The sequence below is a fragment of the Polyodon spathula genome, chromosome 57 (assembly GCF_017654505.1).
Source record: "Polyodon spathula isolate WHYD16114869_AA chromosome 57, ASM1765450v1, whole genome shotgun sequence".
NCBI classification, from domain to species: domain Eukaryota; kingdom Metazoa; phylum Chordata; class Actinopteri; order Acipenseriformes; family Polyodontidae; genus Polyodon; species Polyodon spathula.
Genome location: NC_054590.1, coordinates 386,638 through 411,637, shown reverse-complemented (window position 1 = coordinate 411,637; position 25,000 = coordinate 386,638). Strand labels below are relative to the sequence as shown.

The 25,000-nt window shown below is 43.8% G+C and overlaps 1 protein-coding gene across 10 annotated transcripts; it reads right to left on the bottom strand.

Annotated features, from left to right (window-relative positions):
• Window positions 1–148: 148 nt before the first annotated feature.
• Window positions 149–19,900, bottom strand: LOC121307603 (AP-2 complex subunit mu-like). Of its 10 annotated transcripts, XM_041239802.1 has the most exons (13): window positions 19,743–19,900; window positions 15,531–15,702; window positions 13,698–13,818; window positions 11,942–11,947; window positions 8,789–9,054; window positions 7,795–7,877; window positions 6,269–6,274; window positions 5,633–5,768; window positions 5,060–5,201; window positions 4,214–4,228; window positions 2,592–2,714; window positions 1,491–1,626; window positions 149–265 (listed from the first exon to the last, which is right to left on the bottom strand). In XM_041239802.1, the coding sequence occupies exons 3-13, from the start codon at window positions 13,769–13,771 to the stop codon at window positions 164–166; spliced, it is 1,089 nt and encodes a 362-aa protein (XP_041095736.1). In that variant the 5' UTR covers window positions 13,772–13,818; window positions 15,531–15,702; window positions 19,743–19,900; the 3' UTR covers window positions 149–163. The 10 variants fall into 10 exon arrangements, with proteins under 10 accessions (XP_041095736.1, XP_041095735.1, XP_041095737.1 ...); XM_041239801.1 differs by lacking the exon at window positions 15,531–15,702; XM_041239803.1 differs by lacking the exons at window positions 15,531–15,702; window positions 19,743–19,900 and adding an exon at window positions 15,498–15,516.
• Window positions 19,901–25,000: the final 5,100 nt, after the last annotated feature.

Below are 25,000 nucleotides of genomic sequence, written 5' to 3'. Positions count from 1 at the left end.
ACATACAATATTTGAAACCAGTTCTGTTACGTTACGGATTGATCAAATCGTGACAAGCAAACCTTTTAAATGTTTCAATCTTAAAGTAACCACTCATTGCCATAGCTCAAACACAAATACTCTAGTCTTCTTCAAAGCCATTACCTATGTACTAATTGGGCACTTACTTCCAGACTATGGCATTCTCACTGGCCTTGTACTTGGCTTTCCCTTTCATGCAGATAACCTGGACTCCGCTAGTGTTGAGGGGGGTTGGGATGCGCACCTGGGAACAAGAGAATCACACGTCTTATGAAATGTTAAAGTATACTCATCTCTTTGGGGTTTCGTTTCTGAAAACGAACAAGCAGGGACCAAGTAAAGGAACTAAAAGTCGCCAGTACTCAGCCCTATTAAAAACCACACCAACCACTGCAAACTCCCTGCTGTTAGACAGTTGGCCAGCCAGGGGATTGGGGTCTATTTACAGCATCCAACTTCTTTAATTGGGAGGGACCAGAGTCTGTTCCAAAGAGCAGAGTAACAGTCCTTTCAGCAAGATCCAGCCTTTCTCTTCGACACTCAGAATGGATCAGCAGCCAGGACTGTACTGTCCGATCTGGACAGACTTGCATTGTCCTGATTGAAAGCATATTGGACCAGCTCGGCACTCCAGGGAGCCTTCCGTGTCTCCGACACACACTGCAAGGTCTGTCAGCACTCCTGGGAGCCTGTAGTGTCCGACACGCACTGCGAGGTCTGTCAGCACTCCTGGGAGCCTGCAGCGTCCGACACGCACTGCGAGGTCTGTCAGCACTCCTGGGAGCCTGCAGCGTCCGACACGCACTGCGAGGTCTGTCAGCACTCCTGGGAGCCTGCAGCGTCCGACACGCACTGCGAGGTCTGTCAGCACTCCTGGGAGCCTGCAGCGTCCGACACGCACTGCGAGGTCTGTCAGCACTCCTGGGAGCCTGCAGCGTCCGACACGCACTGCGAGGTCTGTCAGCACTCCTGGGAGCCTGCAGCATCCGACACGCACTGCGAGGTCTGTCAGCACTCCTGGGAGCCTGCAGCGTCCGACACGCACTGCGAGGTCTGTCAGCACTCCTGGGAGCCTTCCGTGTCTCTGACACACACTGCGCTCAGTGCGATTAAATGGTCTGCAACACGACACCAAATACCCCCAGAACTGGAATATAATACTGAAGACATCTAGCATGCAGACTAGAGCTGGCCATTGAAACTTGACAGGGCTACTGGAAAAATGGGGACTTTTACAAATATCTGGAAGACACAGTACCTGGAAGAGGGATATTTTATCAATTTATTAGCACTGCACACCTGACAATGACCATTATCCATTATACACCAGTTATAAATAAAACAATTAGGCATTTTTAACCTGATCTAAAATCACAGTGGATGGTATTTTGACTCCTGCAGTGAGTGAGTGTGTGTGTGTGTGTGTGTGTGTGTGTGTGTGTATCTACTTGTCCTTAGCAATCCCTCACCTCTATTTTCTGGGCCAGCAAGGAAGGCTTGAAGTTGGACTTGATGACCACCTTGACTTCCAGTTTAGTACGGCCGACCTCTCGGACCAAAGGAATCACTCTGAATGGCAGGATAATATCCTTAGTGGTGCGATACCTTCAATAAAACAAAACGATGAAGACTTTCAGCCCATCGAAATACCAGAACACCAGAACTGGATCAACTTTGTCAAAAGGGAAATCAATAGTTATTTTAACTCAGATTCCAGCAGCACCTGTATCTTTTTTCAAAGGTCCTATGGGGCGGCACATAATTGTCTGAGCACCGCCCAGGTAGGGAGGGCTTAGGTTGACAAGACAATCCCAAGGTTCACCACGTACCAGCGACCCCTGTGGCCGATAGGGCACCTGCAGGTCTGCAGTGGAGCCATCAGATCTGTGTTGTCCTCCGGCACTATAGCTCTGATGGCTTCGCTGTGGATCTGCAGTGCAAAAAATAACGTGTTGCTGCCAAACCGTCTCGGAGGACGGGTATTTCAGCCTCTGTTTCCTGAGTTGCCAGGGGTTGCTGCGGTGAACTGGGATAAAAATAATAATTGGGAATTCCAAACTGGGGAGAAAACCAGGGTAAAAAGCATTGGCGATGACTAAATAAATAAATAAATAAAAAGAATGATTTTCAAATTTAAAAGTTATAACAGACAAGCCTGTTTAAGTTATATTACAATAGAATAAATAATTTAATTAAATGTTTTCAATACAGTGTATCATACTTTTCATCTCAAGAAACCAGTGTTTCTAGCAGAGACCACCAGGTGTACCAGTAACCATATGCAATCTTAAACGGCTGCTGTAAAACAGAGAACTACCCCATTACAACCGCCTATCCAACTGAAAATGTGACGTCGTCATCCAAACACTTAGAGTTCAGCACAGAGGCTGCTTTGGAAAGTCCCTGTGATTCAGTGGTACACAGATCGATACATTAAGGTAGTGTGATTGAGAGCATTGTGGACGAGCAATCAGTCGATGTGGTGCATTCCAGTTGCAAGCCTGCGACGCACCAGTACTGGTACAGGTACCACAGGTTGAAAAGCATTACTAATTGAATACATTACCGACCTCATAAGCTCATACTCTCCATCTGGCGGGATGAAGCTGATGCTCCTCTCCGAGTCGAACTTGCTGAGTCGCACACACTGGTGGAAAGTGCAGTCGTCGATGGCGATGGACTGCTTGCTGCTGCTGGGATAGAGGTTACACAAATCCAAGTGAGACACAATAACCAGGAGGGGGGCAACCGATCAAACTGGAGGTAGTGTTACTTTTAGGGGCGATACTCTTGGCTAGTTTGTGAAGAGCTTGCTGGAAAGTAGCGAGTCAAGATCAACACCACAAGGCCTGCCGCAGTACATCATGGATGGAAACGAGACTCCCGAGCCAAACTCGCCGCTGAGCTACAGGTTCCGCTCATAGTAAAACCTGGAGCCATCAAACTGCTACGCAAGGGGAGTCTAAAATCCACTTGTACAGTACAGCTCTGGCCAAAAGTTTTGCATTACCCTTTTGCTTCATAAAGTCGGATGAAACCTGCTGAATAATGTTATGTTAAGATATTGAATTACACACCGCTTTGTAGTTACCATATACTTAACGAAACACTGACATTGAAAAATGTGACATTTCAAAAACTAGTATGAGATACTATAGGACTAGCATGGCTTCCGGTAGACACTTGCAATCTCATGTTGTAGTTTCCTTGATCAGATAATGTTAAATAAAAGATCTCAATTATGGTTTAGTTTTTTTAATTTTAAATGAATGTCTCAATCATAAAACTCTAGGTGATGCAAAACTTTTAACCACTGCTGTATATGGCCCTAAAGTTCTGACAGCCAGTCACATTTTAGTTAATACTGTAGAACAGATTTTTATTTTATGCTTAACTGGGTACAGAAAGATATGAGCAATTCATCACAAAGCTCTATCCGGGAATAACCAGCCATGCAGGGAGTCAAGACATACTAGTGATACTGTAGGAAGGTTTTACATGAATCTGAAGGTGCAGAGGGCTGGCAGGCAGTGGCTATTTCCACAGCTTTTGGACAGAACCCCGCCCTCCCCCACGCACCATCTGTATTCCGCAGCAGGACACTATTCCACCTTGAATTTAAAATGGCATTTAATTTTTTGATTGCAAATTTGCCTGGTGTTGGTCTGATCTTGAAGATGCCGAGAAAATACTTCTTACCTCAATGTTTGTCCTTGAATGTTTTTAGTTTGGCACTTCTAAATGGGTCTGATTGCAGCTATGCTATTGAATCTGTTTGTGGGACAGGCGCATGCTACTTCAAAACAAACAGTTTTCAAACAACTCTTATCCTCCGGAAGCATTGGAGCGGGCGATGAAGGAGCTGGTTAAAATCCAATAATGCACAGACAGAGAGGATCAGGGTACAAATAAATGTGAAACCACCGACCTGTTCCACACTTTACTGTTTTTTAATTCTGCCTCGTTTCCACTGCCTCTCCCCAGGTATAGCTGAGCTGGCCGGTGAGGGCGAGGTGAAGCTGGAGGATGTTTCCGCTGACGCTCAACTACAGCTCAGACAGGCAGCGGAAACTAGGCTTAAAACCCCCACAGGCACAGAGATGAGGAACACACGTGCACAAACACAGACATCACACAGTGAAGGAGCAAAAAACTACAACCAAAAACTCAGCAGTTTCATTGTGTCTACTACCTGCCCCCCAAGTCACTGTGCGCCGCAACAAACCAAGGAAAGAAAAAAAATAAATAAATAAAAAAAATCAGAACCCAGGAGCATTTCACTGAACAGAACACAACCTTAACAAAGCCTATGCACGCCTAGAGGACATTTAACCCTTTGCAGTCCTACGGACCAGGTCCGACATTGCAATTTTCCCTTTCCAGTCCAATGTCGGCCCCTGTCCGACATCATCAAAAAGATGTAAAAGCACAGGTCTCTAGTCGATTTTTCTTAGGAAAAAGCTGAGAACCTTTCAATGGCTGGATGAGACCAAAAAAAAAAAAAAAAAAAAAAAAAAGGGCGTATCTCTTAGCCCCATGCATTACAGAGATAACATGGACATAACAAAGGAGGTAGCTGCTTCTGAACATCACAGACATTTGCAGAGCTTTTTGAGATGTTATAGTAATAAAATAATGACTTGGATCGCATTATTGAAGAGTTTGGTGATAAAACAAGTGATCAGGAGAGGATTTAATCAGTATGCACGTCTATAAAGGTATATGAAAAATACAGCGAACAAGGGGTGGGGCTTGGCTGTAGATACAGTACTGGGTGTTTTTTGCGATAAATTTTTTTTTTTGTGCTATAAAAATACACACTTTATTTATTTTTTTTTTTTTTAAACACACACACACAGGATGCTTTAACTCTCATGTGGTACCCTGCCCACTTTTCTACTTGGCCGACTGTTTATACCCAAATTCCCTTTGCCAAGATAAAAGCAACACAAAGTGACCTGGAATAAAGGAAGCAGTGGGGACGCCACAGGAAGGTTACGCAGCTGAAGACCCAGTTAACCCTTCTCTCCTGTCTCACCTCTTGTTGGTCTCGTCCGCGGTGCCCTTCCCCTGCTTGTCGATGACGATCTTGTCATTCATCCCAAATTTACACTCGGGCATCCCACTCAGGTAGCTCTTCATCACCACCCTGCCCGACACGTGGGCACTCAGCACCTGGCCTGTAAGCAAGACAGACAGTAAGGAGTGCGTGACAGAGTGGAGAGAGAAACCACAGGTAGATGGAAACAGATAAGTCCCCTTTCCTAGCTGGCATCCTACAATTGAACAGCAGATGGCACCAAGTGCCCAAGTATATCAGGGAAACTTCTTTATTTGAAACCAGGACCAGGTTTTACCAGCAACCCGTTTGTGGCCTTGCCTATTCCAGCTACAGATGATGCGACAATTTGTACTGCACTCCCATTAGAAACACACTGTTTTGTAGATTTCATAGGGTCCTCCTTTATTCTTGCCACACCCCTCCAATCACCATCACTATCATTCTTCACATCCTCCACCGCAATTACAGGTTTAATACAATACTGAACGGCAAGATGTTTCGATGTATCCCCCACACTTGCAGCTGACCCGTTCGGTCGGGCTTCACTACCTTGTGGAGACATAAGCAGGTTTACGCTCTCCAGGACATCCAGGAAGAGCTCGTTGCGCCGGTACTTGATCCCCTCTCGTCTCCAGCCGATCTGACCTGTCACCTGGCTGGTGATCTGAGACTGCTCCTCCTTGGTCTATAGAGGGGGGAGCCACACACAGTGGACAGGCTGTAAGTGTACAACTCAGTGCTAAGCACTTAAACACTGCAACATTTAACCGGACAATTTATCCAAAAATATAATTCATCTTAGTTATCAGGGCACAGTTTTCCTGTGTATTCCAAGCAAACTGTATTAGTCCCATTCTACATTCATGTGTTACCATGTGGAGCACATACACTCTCCACACAGAAATGTGGGTTGAAAACTTGTTGTAACACATTAAGTTACAGCCAAAGTCTGATTAATTTTGAAAACCTATAAAAGGAGCGATTTCCAGTGCTTAATGTTGCTGTAACACATGGAACGTGGAGCAAGCCACTAGCAAAATTAAAACACAACAGCAGCTGGTTTTGCTCTTTATTAAAAACCAGCAGCAGTCACTTGCAGAACCTTTAAGGAACAGTGTGAATGACCAAACCCCGAGCTGTGGATAAACTAGTTTGTTAGCAACATGGAAGGGGTGACGTTCCTACCTGGTGCTAGAGGAGGGTCCATAACCAAGCGCAGAGAGAATAAGGAAGAAGCACAAATCACAGCCAGCACACGCAGAGTTAAACACACAAGCGCACAGGAGGGTGGGGGGTGCCGGAGCGAAAGAGAAGAGAGAGAGAGAGAGAGAGAGAGAGAGAGAGAGAGAGAGAGAGAGAGAGAGACACACACACACAGACAGAGAGGTGGTTAGGCCCGGCATAGCAAGGCTCTTACAACACACAACAGTAATAATTTTTCTACAGGACAGCTCCAAGATCTAGAATTGTGCACTAGCTAAAATAGAAAAGTTTTTATATTCTCTTTTTTTTAGGACAGTTGAAACTCAGCATGTTAGCAGGTGACATGGTTAAACAGATTATCGGTTTGTCTGTGCAAGACAGCCAGCTTGGCTTGCAAGTGATTTGCACAGCTGACAAAGTGAAGGTAAAAACTCACTTCTTTAAGATGGCATTCAATTGCAAAGTAAAATTATCAATAATAAACGTTTTAAAAAAGCACTGACATTTTGTTTTGGCTCAGACACCCACATTGAAACAATTAGATTCGATATACTCTGGAACTGGGTTGCAACTCTGGCTTGTAAATTACACTACGATTTCACCTGCACTGTGAAACTGGGTTGTAAAGCTACATGATCATCGCGCTGAATGATCAAACTGGGCCCCACCCCATTTAGTCAACAATACCAGTACAGTTGCATAGTGCCGATCACAACGGTTTGACACCATTTCCTCCATCATAGAACTTTTGCTTTCTACCAGCCTGCAATCCAACCTGGGTTAGCCCCACAACACAAATGAAAAGCCATTGCACAGTTTAAAAACAAAAGCGTGAACTACACTTCAAAAATGGTTCTAGAAACAACCAGCTTGGAACAAGCAGGTAACACAAGTCTCTTCAACACAGTGGGAAAAAACAGCCTTTTCCAAGAAGTGTGCTGCTGAGTCAGGGAGAAAGGACTCTGCAACAACAGATTGGGTTGCAGCTCCTCCCGGGGGGGGAATTGGGGGGGGGGGGGGGGGGGGGGCACATGTGTTTTATCAGCACTAACAGGAACTGACTGTTTTAACAGGCCTCACATCTGGGAAGCAGGCGTGCTGGGGAAGCAGAGGGGGGAGGAGGCGTTGGTTTAACGATAAAAGAAAAGAAACTGCTATCTTCCAGTGCCATCAGTGGGGCAAGGAGTCCATGGTTCAGCACATTGTGAAACACCCAGGGCTAGTCTGATTGACAGTTAGCTGTCCTTTGCAGCTGGCCAGTGCAAAGCATGGGAATAGGAAACCTACAGCAACTGAAGTGAAGCTACGGACACAACATCCTACCTGTCTGCTTTCACTGAAACGGAAAGGGTTGTGGTGGATATTTACATGTCAAGGTGATCTGCACTTTGCAATCCCCAGTAAAAACATCACTCCTACCGTACATCACACAGCTGGCAGCCGTGCGGTACGTCAAACACAGAGCACAGTGTGCAGACAGCAGGCGGGCCCTCCCGGCAAGTCTTTACCTGGCTCTTGATTCCTTGCTGGGTGATGAACGTTTTCAGGGCTCCTGTCTCGGAATTTTGGGGGTAGCCAAAGTCCAGGATTTCTAAAGAGAGAAATCAGCATTAAGATGTGGTGGGAGAACGAGGTCATGCTGCTGCTCGAGCGTATTAGCTGGTAAACTGTGTCTGCCTGGAATACCACATACTGTGCATTTACACTTCAAGATTAGGATCTTTCCTTGCAGCAGTAGGGCTCGTTTCGAGCAGCTAAATCCCTCCTCCCCATCTCCCACGGAAATCAGGACCAGGAAGCATTTTTTTCAGAAGCTTTCATGGAAAGACTGGTGGCTGAGCAACACCTAAAACCTGTATATCCTCAAGTTAGGCAGCATCGTTTCTCATTAGTTTTTCTTTTTTTGTGTGTGAAATGCAGCATGCAGTTTGTATTCTGATCTCAGGAAACATTTATAGATAGCTTGAACCATTACTAGAGATGTATCCTGTATACAATGTCTCCTAAAAAGGCCTTGACAGAAGTTCATTAAGTTTTAGGAAATTATATGACATCTGGAAATGGATCCCAGTTTGAACTCTGCATTCCAGCACTTCATGCACTAGTTCAGCAGAAGGGTGGTGTCTCAGGCCAACACAATGAAGCACACAAAATCCCATGGGGGGGGGGGGGGGGGGGGGGGGGGGGGGTAAAAAAATAGAAAGACATGTCACCACTCATGCACACACAAATCATTCACTGGCATTTAATAATGACGATGATTTAAAAATAAATCCTTCAATGAAGAATAATCTAACTGTGCAGTATTTTCTTTAGGTTTTGATTTTCTCATATTGACTCAATAAAAATCAAAACCTAAAAAAACTACAGCAAAGCAGAAAGACTTCAGGCATCGCAAAAAACAACTAAAAAATGCAGTATCTTATCTGCCCATGGTGTCCCAAAAACAATGCAATGCAAGACTGCTCTTGGCAGTACCCCACCCCTCCATCCCGGGCGTACCATCCAGCAGCTCGTAGATCAGGACGAAGTTGTTCTTGATGTTCTCCTCGCTGATCTTGCCGAAGTAGGCGGTCATGACGTCGCACATCTTGTATAGGAACTCAAACACCATGGCCGCATTGACGTTCTGCTTGGTGACAGCCGCCAGCCAGATGTTGGAGCGCTTGACGTGGAAGAAGCTGGTGCGGGCGATGTTGGTTACCGGGGAGCGCACCTGCTGCCGGGCGTGGATGACATTGACACGGAAAGCATCCACGGCGTTCCGCCTGTCCAGAGAGAAGGAGGGAGGGGCGTGGGGGAAGTAGACAGTATCAATCCAGAGGGGCACTCCATTAACGCTGCAGCATGTACACGTGTTCGAAGCTCTAACAACGGCTCAAACACAGAACAAGTGTCTTCTACGGTCAAATGTGTTTTTATCGTTTATAATTTTCCTGTCTGGGGGGGTAATATAGCCATATATATATATATATATATATATATATATATATATAAGTTTTTTTTTTTTTTACATAAGGAAATATCTGCAAATGGATTGATGTCTTTGTAGAAATAATTAAGCAAGAGGTCAAAATCTTCATTAAGTTGGAACCTTGATTTAATTAAAAAAAGTACTACATCCTGATGACATTTAAAAGGCTTCCTTTTCATGAGGAAAAAAAAACACACACAAGTACTTTACGGATTTAGGAATAAGTTTTAATGTTTATCCTCGTCCCTCAGAACTTGTAAGAAACGATTAGAGCCTGTGCAGTTATAGATTGCCGTCATCCGTTTTTTACATAAAAACATTTGTAAAAGTTGGTAAATATGGTCAGACTCAAAATGACAGCTGTGTTGAACAGCAAGACTTGCTTAGAGACACCCTTCCCCATGTTCAACAGTTGTGTTGTCGTGCAAGACGAACAAATGAAACGCAACATTTACAAACAAGGAGGTACGCCTGCAGAACTAGAGACCAGTCAATAGTAGGCACTGACGTAAACACCCCAGCAGCAGAGGCTTCCACAAGCAAATGAACACATCATACAAACTATAGACTGCACGGTGATTAACAGTGAGCACAGAACAAGCCCATGAAGGGTTAATGCAGCGATGAGGTGGACATGGTCAATGTCACTTCAAGGGGATCTCATACAGATGAGCAGGGAGGATCTAGGAGGGAGAACAGAACAGAGACAGACAGCAAAATACACTCCAGTATCACCCCGGCACACAAAGCAATATTCAGAATGGAGACCCCTTTCCAAAGCTGGGTGTGTGTCAGAAAATATGAACACTTCACAAGGCCCTGCTCAGGATCACAGCCCCAGCCCAACCCCCTCAGTTCCAGACTCCCAGGGCAGGGCTCTCTGAAGACTGCATTTCACTTGCATAATTAAAAGGACAGCGGTTTGCAGACTAGGAGGGAGGTTTGCATTTCATATACCATATGGGGGTTGGCAAAAAGCCAATCCTGTTGCAAATAAGTTATATAACTGAACAGTACATCCGATTACCAAGCAATCAGAATGTTATTACAACCGCGCAGCGGGGTGGAATGAACAGTACTGTATGCTGCAGACCTGACCCACTGAGGAGAAAACACTTGCAGAGTCAAAACAGCTTCCAGCTGTATACCGAATCAAAAACCATGCAGGGGGTAATCTAATGTAATCAGGTAAGACTTCCGTCTGCTGGACAATGACTCACGGCACCCAGCCCCACTGCAGTCTCCAAAGAATTAGTCATGGCAGGGGGCTGACACCACTCCCCACTGCATTGATGGAGCGCTCAACCAGACACCCCAATAATACCAAGCATTCAGCGATGATACAGGAAGCAGGTCTACTGTGTTACCGAGGGCAGGATCATGGCACTCAAACTGGCACCACCCACCCCACTCGTGTGCATTCACTGGAGCTTATAAAAACACTGTAGATTTTAATGAGAATCAAAACTATCATTTTAACCATTTGCAAGCATATGCTATAGCTGACAGTCTAACAGATTCAGTGTTCCACCACTCTACAGATGCTACGCAATTCAATGGGGGGTAATATCATATTACATCTTAATAAATGGCTTGATGGATGTTTTAAATTGTATTTAAAACAATCAGAAAAAGGAACCTACCTTGGACTGCATCACAGAATACAGTGCAGTGTGCATATAATGGTGTTTGAAAGGCAAAGAAAGTAAAATCAGCCACATAGCGCACTTTAAATTATATTTAGGGATGGAAATATGACTTCTATTGCACAGCATCCAGGTTTTACTATGAGCTTTATTAGCCACAGCATGTATAGCTAACAAGATCAGCCAAGTCTTAAATGCATAGAAAAACCAGAAATGTATCAAACTGAAATAGCAGTCTCATTTCCATCCTGGTTTTATCATTAAACAGACACATACTTAATATTGAAGTTTAATTTCATCTCTTGGTGTATAGCGCTGCTGGATTTCCACTGGCTTGAAGCTGTTTCATGAGAGGGATGGTACCAAAACATTTGGACTGAATGATCCTGCAGAGAGCAACAGCCCTTAATAAAAGTCCTATATGACCCCTAGTCATTCTTCACTCAGCTGGTTCTTATTGTGTCTGAACTCCTGACACACGACTGGCAGTCCCCTGCTGCAGAGAGACTGGCACTTCAGCAGCCTGACAGATTAGAGAAGCGAACTGGGGCACAAGGTGGCGTTCAGGCTGGTTGTTGAGCGCATGTTTGCAGTTCTCTCTCAGTAGCCTGAGAGAACAACATACAGTTCCTGGGTTACAACTTTTTTTTTTTTTTTTTTTTTTTCTGAATTCAGGATGTTCACAATCCAATGCTTTGGAAGCAGACTCCAATTTGTATTGCTTTCCTGTGCACGTACAAAAGTCCTAGATTTTTTATTTTCTGCAGTTTACAATCTATGCATGAGAAAGCACATGCACTGTGCATTAAAAACCGGGAAGAGAACGGTCCAGTCCTGGGAGAGTTTCTGTTTTGCCACACCAAAGCAAAGCAATAGAAAGAAGGGGAGACAGGGCTACTTACTCCCCATCGTAATAAGCTCCCCAGTTTGGCTTGGTTAAAATGAACAGGCACTCAAAGCACGGTCAACCAGCCATTGTATAGCACTGAGTGTCGAGAACACTGAAGTCATTACTCCACGGGTGTTGGGTCTTACCTATTCCTAGAGCAGCCAATGAGGAGAGGAGATGAGATGGAGAGAAATGGCACCAGCAAAGGGAAGGAAAGGGAGGAGTGACAGATAGGGTTAGAAAAGAAAAAAGCACAATGAAATCTAATTTAAAAAAGAAAGGAAACTAAACAATTTGCACACAAGTAAAATAAAAAAAAACAAATAAATAATATATATCTCACAACCTTTGGATTAATGACACCAATCAAGGAGGCATCCGTCAGTGCTTATAGTAAAAGGGTCACACATTTCTTAGCTGAATTAAAGCCCTTCAGCTTCAGACACCAATATGCATGCCTTAGCCTAGTAACACCAGTTACACGTTTTCCATATCCGTGGCAAACAGAAAGAAAAGGACAATATGTCTGAAAGGCTTGAAACTTGGAAGCAGTTTGCCATGCATGGTTGCATTACTGTGCTGGACTGTTTTACTCCCCCCCCCCCCCCCCCCCCCCCGGTGAATATTTGCTGCCCTGCAAAAAAACTTGCATTCCACAATACCGTTTTACAAGGCAAAGATGCAAACGGCTAGCAGCAGACACACACACAAATTACAAACCAAAGTCTGCAAAGGTTTGCATGCTGTAGATTCTGTATGCAACAGGTGGAGACTGAAACACCCCTGAAATAACTTTTTTAGCCTCTGCTGTCACACTCTGGCTTCCCAGGTTCTTTCAGGTTAAAATGAGAGTTGTAGCCAAACTGCCTGAAAATGACATGAATCCCTGAGCATACCTACAGCCTGCTCTCTATTACCTTCCGGGATCAAGTTCCAGTTCCTACCGGAGTTCCACACATTTCAACACATCGTAATGTCCCTGTTAGTGAAGGTATCCCAACTGGGCCGGGTCAAAATGACTCATTGATGAGATGCTAAGGGTGAAGACACAGCAGGGACCCAATGCATTTCAGGAGCGCAGACACATGCCTTCCTCCAGGGGGAGTGCAGGATGCATTCTTACTGTTCTGGAGCAAGTCTTAAATAAAACGGGGCTCGCCGGAGCCAGGGCAAACCCACATGCATCACACGCCACGGTGGGGAAAATAATCAAGAGCATTTTCTTTAGCAACTACAGGCAGCATTTTGAGGGGTTTAACAATACCTCAGGTAAAGATTTTAATTGAAGTCAGATCCACACGGCAAACAAATGTGAGTGAATCCGACATAATTGCCAATTATTTCAATGAGACCATATTGCAGTGGAAACAACTGAAGAGAATACCGATAGTCTTCATTATTCTGCCCCATTCCCTGCAGATGACCGGCATGTATTAATTGAGTTAGTTTCACACACAATCTGTCCTCACTTGTGTGCAGACATGCATGGTAATGTATTCTTTCTATTTAACTATTTTTTTCACCCTGCAAGGATAAGGAAAATCTAGCAGACAGGTTACACTTCAAGGATAACACCAGGGATTTATTCCAATCACAGAACTAATGAAAACAACATCACGGCACATCTCGAACCCCTGAAAACACATGCGTGCCATGCCTTAAATAGAATAAAACCACAAACACAATACAAACCTCATTTGGCTTTCACCCTAGGAGAGCATGGTTCCTAATTTAACACTATACCACCCCTAGCATTATGTTTTATTAAACAAATAGACTGGTCCTGTATCAGTACTCCTGGTCACTAAATGCCCGGTTGGAATATGGTTTGCATGTTCCTACAAAGACACTCCTCCTGCAGCGAGCTGTGTGTTCACGTGGCTCGACCCATCAGCCACTCACCCTATGTCATCTCTGTAGACTCGGGAGATCAGCACCTCCCCCTTGTGGTTGTAAATGAACAGTCCTCCAATCATGGTGAAGTCTGCTTCAGTCGTCCTTTCCCATGGCGATCAAACCAGCTCTGAAACGAGAATAGGAGAAATGCATTAGACACCATGACTTAGAGCCGTGAAGGCTTGCAAAGTACAACACAGCGACCACGTGCAAAGAGGAGCGTTTCAACCAAAGCAAACTGCGTGCTGCAAAGCCGAGCTGGGCCCCACCCTATACGGCTACCATGTTCACATGGGTTTGGTTATTAATGATTGCTTTCCATTTTAATGAAATGCAGAATATTGCACTCCCAAACATTTCTCACCCCTCCACTTTGTGTTGCAGAGAAAGATGGAAAACAGCACTTTCTTTCAAGACTGTCCTACCCAGCAGCTAATCAGCTAATCTGCCTCCCTCTTACAGAGATTAAGCAGTCAAGCCAAGAGTCCTGGCAAGAACTCCTTGTGACGTGATGTGGAATGCAAGCTTGTTCCAGTTACAGAGTACTGAACCCAACGACAAGGCAGTGCTAGGAGGCTCAAGCACACCTCTAACTGCCCCGAATATGAGCAGACACAGGCCTGGCAAAGCCCTTGCACACCCTTGACTAGCACTGCTTCACCTCCGGATCTTCCAGGCTGTCTCTTGGGAAAAGAAATCCTATCAGGAAGAGTTTTTCCATCCCTGCAGTAAGCAATGGAATCACGACTGTGAATGACCTTGCTGTGTTTCACTCTGAAGAATTTTGTTTGACCTCCTTCCCACACACTAACTAAGCAGTGACTTCACAGAGACATAAGAATTACAGCCTGCCTGGTTTCCTGCAAGGCAGCGTATCCACCCAGAATGTTGAGCGAGACAGATCTGGTAAAATGTGGGGTGATTTTTTTATCTGTAAATTGTACAATCTTGGTGGGCCTAAATCAACAGCGCGCACACACACACACACACACACACAAAAAAAAAAAAAAAAAAAAAACAACAAGACTCCTGACTTTCTGCAATGCATCAGTTTAGCTCCCCTAAGATCATCTGTCACTAAGCTTTGCAGCAGATCAAATGACCTTTTGCTCTGCTCCTACTGGAACCTACAAGCAATACCAATATTTTTGGAGGAATAGCAAATATAATAGAGCAAGGAATGCGTGGATCATATTGATCATCCTGGACAAGACTGGACACCTGCAGCTGAGCATCTACACAAACCAGAAGAATTGGCCAGTTTCCAAGACTTCCAATAACCCTTAAACATGACGTGCAAATCGAAGGGCTCGATGCTTACCTATTTCAGATGTCTATCCGATGAACCCTCCATCTTAACTCCTAATCCTCCCTTAAAGAGTATAAATCACAGAAGGGCAAGGAGCTATGAATAGACTACACCTCCATACAATTACACAACCTCTAGGAACAGGGAAACTGTTTGCACAAGTCAGGAAGGGACGACACTGCTGAGAGAGGTCCTGTGTGTGCATGCACAGTGAGCAGTGGCAGCTTCAATGCACACACACACAATGAATGCACCTGAACTCTGCCTCTGGAGTCTATACTGAGTCGGGGTAGAAGAGTAATTCATTCTCTAGAAGAGCTGACTTGATTTATGAAGTTAAGCTGCAAGTAGAGCACTATTCTAAATGCAACAATAAAAGGTTGAACTGAATGTACACTACTTCACTCTTATTTCTTTAATCCAGTCGATGTCTTGCGTAAATCAGCAATTGGGTCTGCTTTATGACAAAGTTGTTCAGAGGATCATGGAGGACTTACTACAGAGCATGAGCTTAAAGTAATTGCATTTGCCTGCATTAGAAGAGACTGGGAACTGTGTGCCAGCGGGGGTGGGGGGGTGACGACGACTGAGAAAAGCCACCTCTCACAACACGCATCTTCAAAGAAGAGGCTGCGAGCAACCCAGCTGCCAGTTCCAGCAGCACTGGAACCGAACTGACGCCGTCAAGCCAACGTTCCAAGCCTGCATGGGGGAAAAAAGTGTCAGGGCTCTGGTTACATGGCGACACAAGTTTACATTCTGAAAACAGGGTAGTAAGATACCCAGACGCAGGACTGTAGAGTACCTGTGACTTGCTGCTTTCCACACAAGATTCATCTCCCACCCCCCTGCCCCACCTCACACTGTCTGTCAGACAGCGCCACAGAAAAAGGATCAAAGTCTCTGGTTCTTGATAGACATGAACAACCTCTCCACTTGCAGCTGAACATCTCACACTCCCATTTATGGCTGAGATTAACAGTGCCAAATAAAAACCTTTTCAACTCTGTTAGATAATAACATGTGTCACAGTTTGGACTTCAAGTAGACATGTTATCTGGTCTAGTTTGGCTAAGCATTGCTAATGACTGCAGGGAGGGGGGTTAGTCATGGCTCCACACGCTAATGGAGTGCTTTGCCCTTTTGTTTGGCTTCCATTCAGTCTGAACTGACCAGAGTAATTTCACTTTGTGCATATCCTGGGGCACTCTCCGAGCGCAGAGAGCCTCACATAGGCCAAGCCTCTATCTGAGCTCAATCCTGTCCAAGACTCAGAGAACATGCAGCAGCGCCTGTTTCCTGTGATTTCGTCCTGTAATGATTAACAGGGTCAACAGACACAGGACTGCTATTGTAGTGAGAGGGTAAAGGTGCTCAGAGATACTGGTATCAGAGACAGAATACAAATCTATAAGGAACTTAATGATCTACAAAATCAGCTCCCGCAGACACTGTAGGATCTACATATTTAAAAAAAAAAAAAAAGAGCAACACCTTTCTAGGGAAAATGACAACCCTGAGAAAGCAAGGTCTGACTCTGATTACCAAGCACATATTGATCAGACAGGCACTGACCCTATTGTGTTGCTAGACAGGTCCCCAGTCCACTCTCTACAGTACCTTTAACATCTGTGTATTTGTAATACAGAAAGCCACAACAGGACCTAACCAACATGAACAGTCTGTTTGTGCATTGTACTAGGAGGTGTATGCAAGGTTTTTTCTTCCTAACTGTGGAAGACAAACACAGCGTAACAGTACGCAAGAGCCAGGACTTGCCTCCAGGTGGTCCAGTGCAGTGCCAGCAAGCTCAGCTTTCAAAGACCTTGTGCGACCTGGCTGTGGGAATCAGGGCTCTCCACTGCAGAGGTGCTGGTGTATGGCATGGCATGCTGGTGTATGGCATGACAGCAAGAGCACTGGACTGCAGTGCAAGAGGGAGCACATGAGGCCTGTACAGGAGATTGAATGTACACTACAATGCACTGCCCTGCAGTTCTGCTATTTAAAATGATACTTCTGAAAATACAAAGGGACCCACATTGTTGCTGGCAGGCACCACTGTTCTGCTTTGAAAGGCTCATTAAACCCTGCATGTCCTTATTTTAAATGGATGCAATATACAGGTAACACTATTTGCATCTTCAGAAATTTGAAACATTTGATAGCACCTGTCCAAGCCATTCAGAGTCTTCACACAGGATCGTTATTAACCTCTCACAATTCTTCTGCTTGTTCTTGGCAGGGTTCGACATTAACCATGGCCCGGCGGCCCAGGGCTGGCAGAGAGCGCAGATTGGCTGGTAGTTATGAAGCACCACAGGCCCAACTAGGCCAGTAACATTTTTTAACTGTATAATGTATATAGTATAGTGCACATGGCTTCTGTTTTATGAACGCAGGAAAATGGGGCAGTGTACCAAAACGCTGAAAAAATTAATTTACACCCCCCCCCCCCTTAACGGCGTAATTGAATTCATCCAAACTTTCCCACCATACATTGTATGTTATACAGTCAGCATCTGAGACTACGTACTGAAGTGCTGTTGGTAATACTCGTTACCTCCACATGGCAATTTTTTACAGTATACTTTTTTATTTATTTTTGTTTTTACAAATAAGCAACCAACTGCACCAATAAGCCAAAAGTGTTTAAATCAATAATGAAAGAAACAAATTATGAACAAAAGACGAAACTATAGAGTGGACTGGAAGAAAGACTTAATCAGGCTTCACGATGGCAGGGAAACAAATGTCAGTTACCCAGTTTTGCACATAAAACAGCAGCTTTTTTTGTTGGGAATTTAACATTTAGTTGCCCTCATATCCAGTCTCACAGCAACAGTTCGCAAGATAGCAGGTGTTTGATTGCTGCTGTGACTGCAGCGAGAAAAAAAAAGGCTTTGATGGATGGATACCCAGGAGCGCCAGGTGGAAGCTGGACAACAGGATCGAACTGTCTACACGTTTTTATTTGGGATACAATGTGTTCAGGTCAGAAATGCCATTCACAGTCTCTACAGGACTCGTTCGAATCAGCAGGAAGATCGGTGCTGACTTGGGAGAGGCTACAAGAGACAACGATCTGAGAATGATTACTTGTTTTTACTATTCCAATTAGTATAAATCTGTTAACATTTACTTCCGGTTCACCAATACATTTGCAGCAGTGAATAAAACAATGCGCCCAGTTTTGTACTTATTATTGGGCCAGTTAAAATTGTGTCCGGGCCAGTAAAAACACTACCTCAGTGGCCCAAGGAGCCAGTAGTATAAAATCTAAATGTAGAGCCCTGCTTGGTGAAAGAACATTCTTTCTTCCAGGCCGAGGGAGCGTTGTGACAATATCATGAGTCTTGTACTTCTTGATAATAGAAACGATAGTTGGAATTGGGACTTTCAAACACTTGCAAAGCTTCTTGTATTCTTCTCCAGCTTTATGACAATAAATAATTGTCTGCCTAAGGTCTTCTGATTGCTCTTTACTTATTCCCATATTGACAGCAATCATCCTGTGCCTAGCCCTTTTATACTCTCCGAGAATGTTCACCTACAATCCAGCATGTTCTAGACTTTTCTAGAATTAGGTTTTGCATTATCATATTGACATTTCTAGCACCTATCATAGCATCAAAGGGTATGAATACTTTTGAATGTGTATTTTTGGAATGTTGCAAGATAATTACTGAAATCAATTCTTTTTTTCTTATAACTTTTTTCCTCATCCACAAAAGCAAAACTTTTGCCACAAAAAATTCCCTAAAATTATTTGTTTGAGAAACTTCTAGAAATTATACATTTCCACTGAGATATGTACATTTTTGACTACATCTATCGATCTATATATCTATCTATATCTAGATAGATATAGCACCGCTACTGTATTGAACTATGCAATAACCCTACCTCCCGCCCAAGCAAGGATGGAAGTACGCCAATAGAGCATAAATGGAATTCAAGATGTCGCCCTTAGCATTACATACTGCTGATCACAGATGTCACAGATGCTCACCACTAAATCACCCACTGAGACACACTGATGAAATGATATTAAAACATACACTTTCCAGTGAAAGACGCAAAGTCCCCGTTTTTTTGTTTTTTTTCTATGCTAGTCCATCGGATGCAGAATTTCGTTTGTAAGGGTGTGGGCTGTACTAGCGCTTGAAAGGAAAAATGCGCCGGACTTGTATAGATAGCCCTGTCAAGCCATGTTACCATCTGCAGCAGGCAGGCAATGACTTCCGATAGCAAAACCCACCCCACTACACACAAGCCGAGCATATAACAATACATAAGACATCGCCGCGGTGGCAAAAACTGCCTAACGACGTATCCTTCAAATACACGAATGAATGAGAGATCGAGCCGTTGCCAAGATGTTCCTGTGTCTCAGCCACCTGATCGCTTATTTATTTACACCCGGTGCAACTCCCATCGCAAACACATAACTGTCAATTGATATAAGCCAGGAAGCAGTGTGTTGTTTTTAATTTTGTTTAGATAATAACATGGAAGACTATATTCAGCTGCTGTCTCTACCCATTATTATTATGGAACGATACTAGTAGTTGCCCTAAAATAAAACTCCCATGTTTTCAGTTATTAGCCGTGTAAAATTCCCATTTAGAACAAGCCCAATATTCTTTTAGTTAAAAAGAAAAAAAAAAAAAACGGTTCATACATCTCTTCCTCCCCCGGAGCCGTGGCTGTCTTATTATCCAGTATCCCTGCTCACCTACCTGTCTGTCTCTCTCTCGCTCCGTTCCCTGCGTCAGGGTTTATTCATCGACCCCTTTTTCTCCTTGTGTGCGGTGTAATCAGTATGGATCCCCTTCCGCGCTCTCCCCCTTCTCCTTTCCAAGATGTCCGACTCTCCTTCCTTCCTCCCTCCCTCCCTTCCTCGGAGGAGCCTCGTCAGCTGACACGACAACGTCACACCGGAGTGACGTTTCCAGCAGGCACAAAAAAAAAAAAAAAAAAAAAATTGGACCGCCCATTTTTTGGTTTTCATTATTTAAAAATGAACGTTAATGAAAGCTGCGTGGTGGTCTTTTGTTGCCCGTATACCCGATGGAATAATGTCTAATCAGCGGCGCCGGAGCCTTTCTAAAGGTGTGGGGTGTGTGGTGAAGCATTTCTATGGATAAATTAATCCAATTTAACAACTACTAGGACAATACTACTACTAATAATAATGAACTTGTAGTGAGTGGTGTCACTGTTTTTTTTAAACAAATAAAAAATAATTGATAAAGATATTTGACAGCTGTCTACGAAGTATTTATTTAGCTTTATAGCTTATGGAGCTGTTTTTTTTTTTTTTTTTTTTTTTTTTTTTTAATTTCTGCAGTTACTTCTTCGGACACAAATGACATGAAATGGTAACCAATGTTTCAATGGTAACCAATGTTTCAGCTTCAATGTTCCTCTGCAGAAGCTGGCGGCACAGCTAGCGAAACGTTAGGATTACTGTGTACACTATGTAACACAATTTTTGTTCCTGGGTAGTAAGTGTTATTTCCTAATTGCTTATGCCTCAAAATTATAGAAAATGGCTATTATTTCCCACAAACTTTGCTTTTGTGAGCAGGACAGTGATATTTTGAAATGTACCTATTTCCAATGAGAAAACGGGCTTTTCGTTCACATAAAGTCAGAAAAAAACAACATATGAATCCAAATGAACATGTATTTATACTAAAGTAATACAAAAATGACTACAAAAGATTTAGAAGTGAGTAGTTTTTCGGGATTTACGGTTATACTGTAAATCACTTTCACCAATCAGCCCCCAAATGTAGTCTCCCATCATGTTCTCTTTATACTGTCCTTGGTAGCGGCGTTCAAAGTCCAGTATATCCTAGTGGAAGCGCTGGCCTTGCTCCTCTGAGTACGCTCCCATGTTCTCCTTGAATTTATCAAGATGAGCATCAAGGATATGGACTTTGAGGGACATCCTACAGCCCATTGTGCCGTAGTTCTTCACTAGAGTCTCAACCAGTTCCACATAGTTTTCGGCCTTGTGATTGCCCAGGAAGCCCCGAACCACGGCGACAAAGCTGTTCCAAGTCGCTTTCTCCTTACTAGTGAGCTTCTTGGGGAATTCATTGCACTCCAGGATCTTCTTTATCTGTGGTCCGACGAAGACACCGGCTTTGACCTTTGCCTCAGACAGCTTAGGGAAGAAGTCGTGAAGGTACTTGAAGGCTGCCGACTCCTTATCTAGAGCTCTGACAAATTGTTTCATAAGGCCCAATTTGATGTGCAGTGGTGGCATCAACACCTTCCGGGGGTCCACCAGTGGCTCCCACTTGACGTTGTTCCTCCCCACAGAGAACTCTGTTCACTGTGGCCAGTCCCGCCTGTGGTAGTGCGCCTTGGTGTCCCTGCTGTCCCAAAGGCAAAGCTAGCAGGGAAACTTGGTAAAACCGCCTTGGAGACCCATCAGGAATGCCACCATTGCAGCCTCTTGATGCCATCTCAGAAAAATGCAGATATGTATCCACTTAGGCAGCTGGAACTAAACTGAACTGGTGGGCTTAAGGCCCCTGTATTTATACTATTATTTATATTACTGGAAAGTTCTAGAAAGTTCTAGAAGTTACTCCAAGTTTACTCAGCACTGAATCTATCTGGAATTTTCTGGAAGATAGGTAAATTTCAAAATATCACTGTCCTGGTCTCAAAGGCAAAGTCTGTGGGGAATAATAGCCATTTTCTATACTTTTGAGGCATAAGCAATTAGGAAATAACCCTTACTACCCAGGAACAAAAAAAATAATTAATTTGTTACACAATGCTATCAACACAGTTCTGATGTCGTCTTAATTTGTCAATTTATTGACTTTTATACTTTTTTCTCTCCCTTGCAGTTAAAAAGTGTGTGGGCAGGGCTCCCTCTGTTTAAAAAGTGCGTGGTCAGTAGCCTGTTGGACCACCCGTCTCCGGCGCCTATAAATCTAATAGCAAAGTGATGGTAAATGGACAGTATGGATTATATTTGGAGATTTCAGGCTTGCTCATTGAAATGTTTTATTTCAGGCATATAAATGTCTTCAAGTGGGGTAAAAACAGTAAAGAAATGCCCCCCCCCCTGGTCTTCTGTCCCAGCTCTCTGTGAGCTGCTGCCCTTCCAGCTGGGGATCAGTGACCTGCAGAGCCCAGGCTTCCTGCTCGCCTGCTTCCGAGCCAGCAGTGCCTGCAAGCAGCTTCCTCTTCCCACCATGCAGGAAGCTGCTCTCCATGAGCACTCTTGAGCTACAACACTGCTGAGCAGGCTGGTCTCTGTCAGCACTCTGGAGCTGCAACACTGCTGAGCAGGCTGGTCTCTGTCAGCACTCTGGAGCTGCAACACTGCTGAGCAGGCTGGTCTCTGTCAGCACTCTGGAGCTGCAACACTGCTGAGCAGGCTCTTACTTAGCACCCCCACTTCTCCTGTGAAATTGACTCACACCAGGCTTCTTCTCAGCTATATTTCAGTGTATCTCTAATATATAATTTCTTGTTTCGTATGTGCAAATAATATATTCCAGATAAGAACTGAACTGACTCTATTGCCCAGTACTCATATTTAACTTGCTTGTACAGCAATACCTTATATGTGATAAATCACGCTATCACCTGCAGTGGAGATAGTTTAATCACACACACGTGCGTCAGCAGGGTTGGTATTGCTTGAGATTGTGATGTGATAATGATATTCTGTTACCTGCAGAAACAGCGCCCTCTACCTCCGGCTTGCTATCTATACCTTGTGATTGTGATGTAATAATGACATTCCGTTACCCGCAGAGACAGCGCCCTCTACTGTGCTGTTACTGTTTCATACAGTACAGCACGTATGAAACTGAACCGTCGATCAGTAAACAATATCAGTCGCTAATAGTTAATAAAAAATACAAACCTGTAGCTATCAGTATTCAGAGAAAGGTTTACAATGATGGTACAACAAAGCGATGTGTTAAGCTGTGTAAAAAGCATACAGTGCTACAGATGTTTGTTTAAGGTGCGAGAAAAATAAAAATCATTAGAAAACGTGGAATTCGAAGATACACATTCGTAAGGACAGGTTTGCAAATTCAGCATATCCAGTTGGTGCCCCAGATCATGTGACAGGGTCGTACAGTGTGCATGTGGAAATAAATCACGAACCCTGCAGTCTGGCTGCTTCCAAACCCTGATTTCACATTCCTGAATGTTCAGCACATTCCATTCCGGAAGAACAGCGTCACAATGGTTTCCATGTTGTAAAGGGTTTGACTGAACCAGACCCTGGACTAGTTCATTATATCATTTTACCAGGACGGATTGGACACCCCTGCTATATAGAATAGTATTCATTTCTATTTGGTGTTATTTTGAAAGTATGAAACGAATTCAAACAGAAACACAAGTGAAATGCTGAATATTTCTAGTCCGCTTAGGATGTAATGCAAAGGTATTACAATTGCTGGTTTCTTATACAGCACATCCCCACCATCATGAAATCCAACTCCCTGTTATATTCCATTTGAACCAGATTCTTCCAGCACAAAGCAACCAGTGCAAATATAGAACAGGTTCTCTCAGGTTAAACTGGAGGCAAGTGTCTTAAATGGTAGCCACGGAACTCAAGATGACACATTTAAGAAAGGGGGGAATGATCAAGTGGTTGCACTGATGGCTTAAACTGCAATACCAACTCACAAGGCCATGTGTGCAAGCAGATGCAATGAAAGGCAAGCCTCAGTTTGAAAGGACATCCCCACAGTGTTATTGCAATGTAATTACACAAGCAGCAGTGTCATAGCCATGTAGACACTAGTCAACTACTTGTGTGGAATTACAAGGAGAATTGTGTGACGTTTTACATTGCAACCCTTAATAAAATCTGGAGCAGGATTCAGAACAGGCAGCATTAATGTGTTTCTGTGTACAGTGAGATAATGCTTTACAGAGCTCTCCAGGGCTGTGGGGAGTGAGGCTTTCAGTTTCCACAGAGACTAATCATTTACAATCAGGATCTCTCAGGGAGGGGCAGGCGCCAAATACCCACACCCCCACAAGCCTGCAACGATTCTCACCCCAGCTGCACCCCCCCGTCAAACTAGTGAAGATGTCTAAATGAATTTAGGAGTAATCATGTTCTTAAAAAAAAATTAAAAGAAAGAATACTAAAGACCACATCTGTAAACATTTAAATGAGTTCTTATTTCAAACAACAGTAAACTGCCTTCCAAGTCAGGGTAGAATGAGTCATCTGGAATCAAATGAAAGAAAACAGCTGAACACATTTTCTACATGGACAGTATCATACCGTACCAGCCCGGGTATCAAGAATCAGATCACCCCCCCCCCCCCCCAGGTGCTCAGCCTCATCCAGTTCTGTTCATTTCTTTGCAATGTGTATTGCAATGTATTGGATTGTACAGTTCTGTTTATTTATTTGCAATGTGTATTGCAGTGTATTTGATTGTACGGTTCTGTTCATTTCTTTGCAATGTGTATTGCAATGTATTGGATTGTACAGTTCTGTTCATTTCTTTGCAATGTGTATTGCAGTGTATTTGATTGTACAGTTCTGTTTATTTATTTGCAATGTGTATTGCAATGTATTAGATTGTCCAGTTCAGTACCCTTTTGTTCAGTTCAGTACAGTTCAGTACCCAATTTTAAAAAGCTAAAGCACACTTGTACACAATGCTACTGTATCTTATTAACAACCAGGACTGATTCCACAGAAGCAATACCCTGTAGGGATGAACTAAACCACATCTCTCCCACCATGCGAGAGTCTGGGTTCGGGACGGGACAGAAGGACGAGGAGAGCTTGGGTGGAACGGGTTGTGGTCTTGTATTCACAGTTTGTCAGTAGATATTATTTTAGTTACTGCTTGCCAGCCCCTAGAGAAAAATGGACATACCAAGAGAATCGCTCAGAACACTGGTATTCTACCAGCCACCTGCTAGCCTTTCACCTTTCACCTTTCTCCTCCCCTCTCTCCGGGGTCAGCCAGCT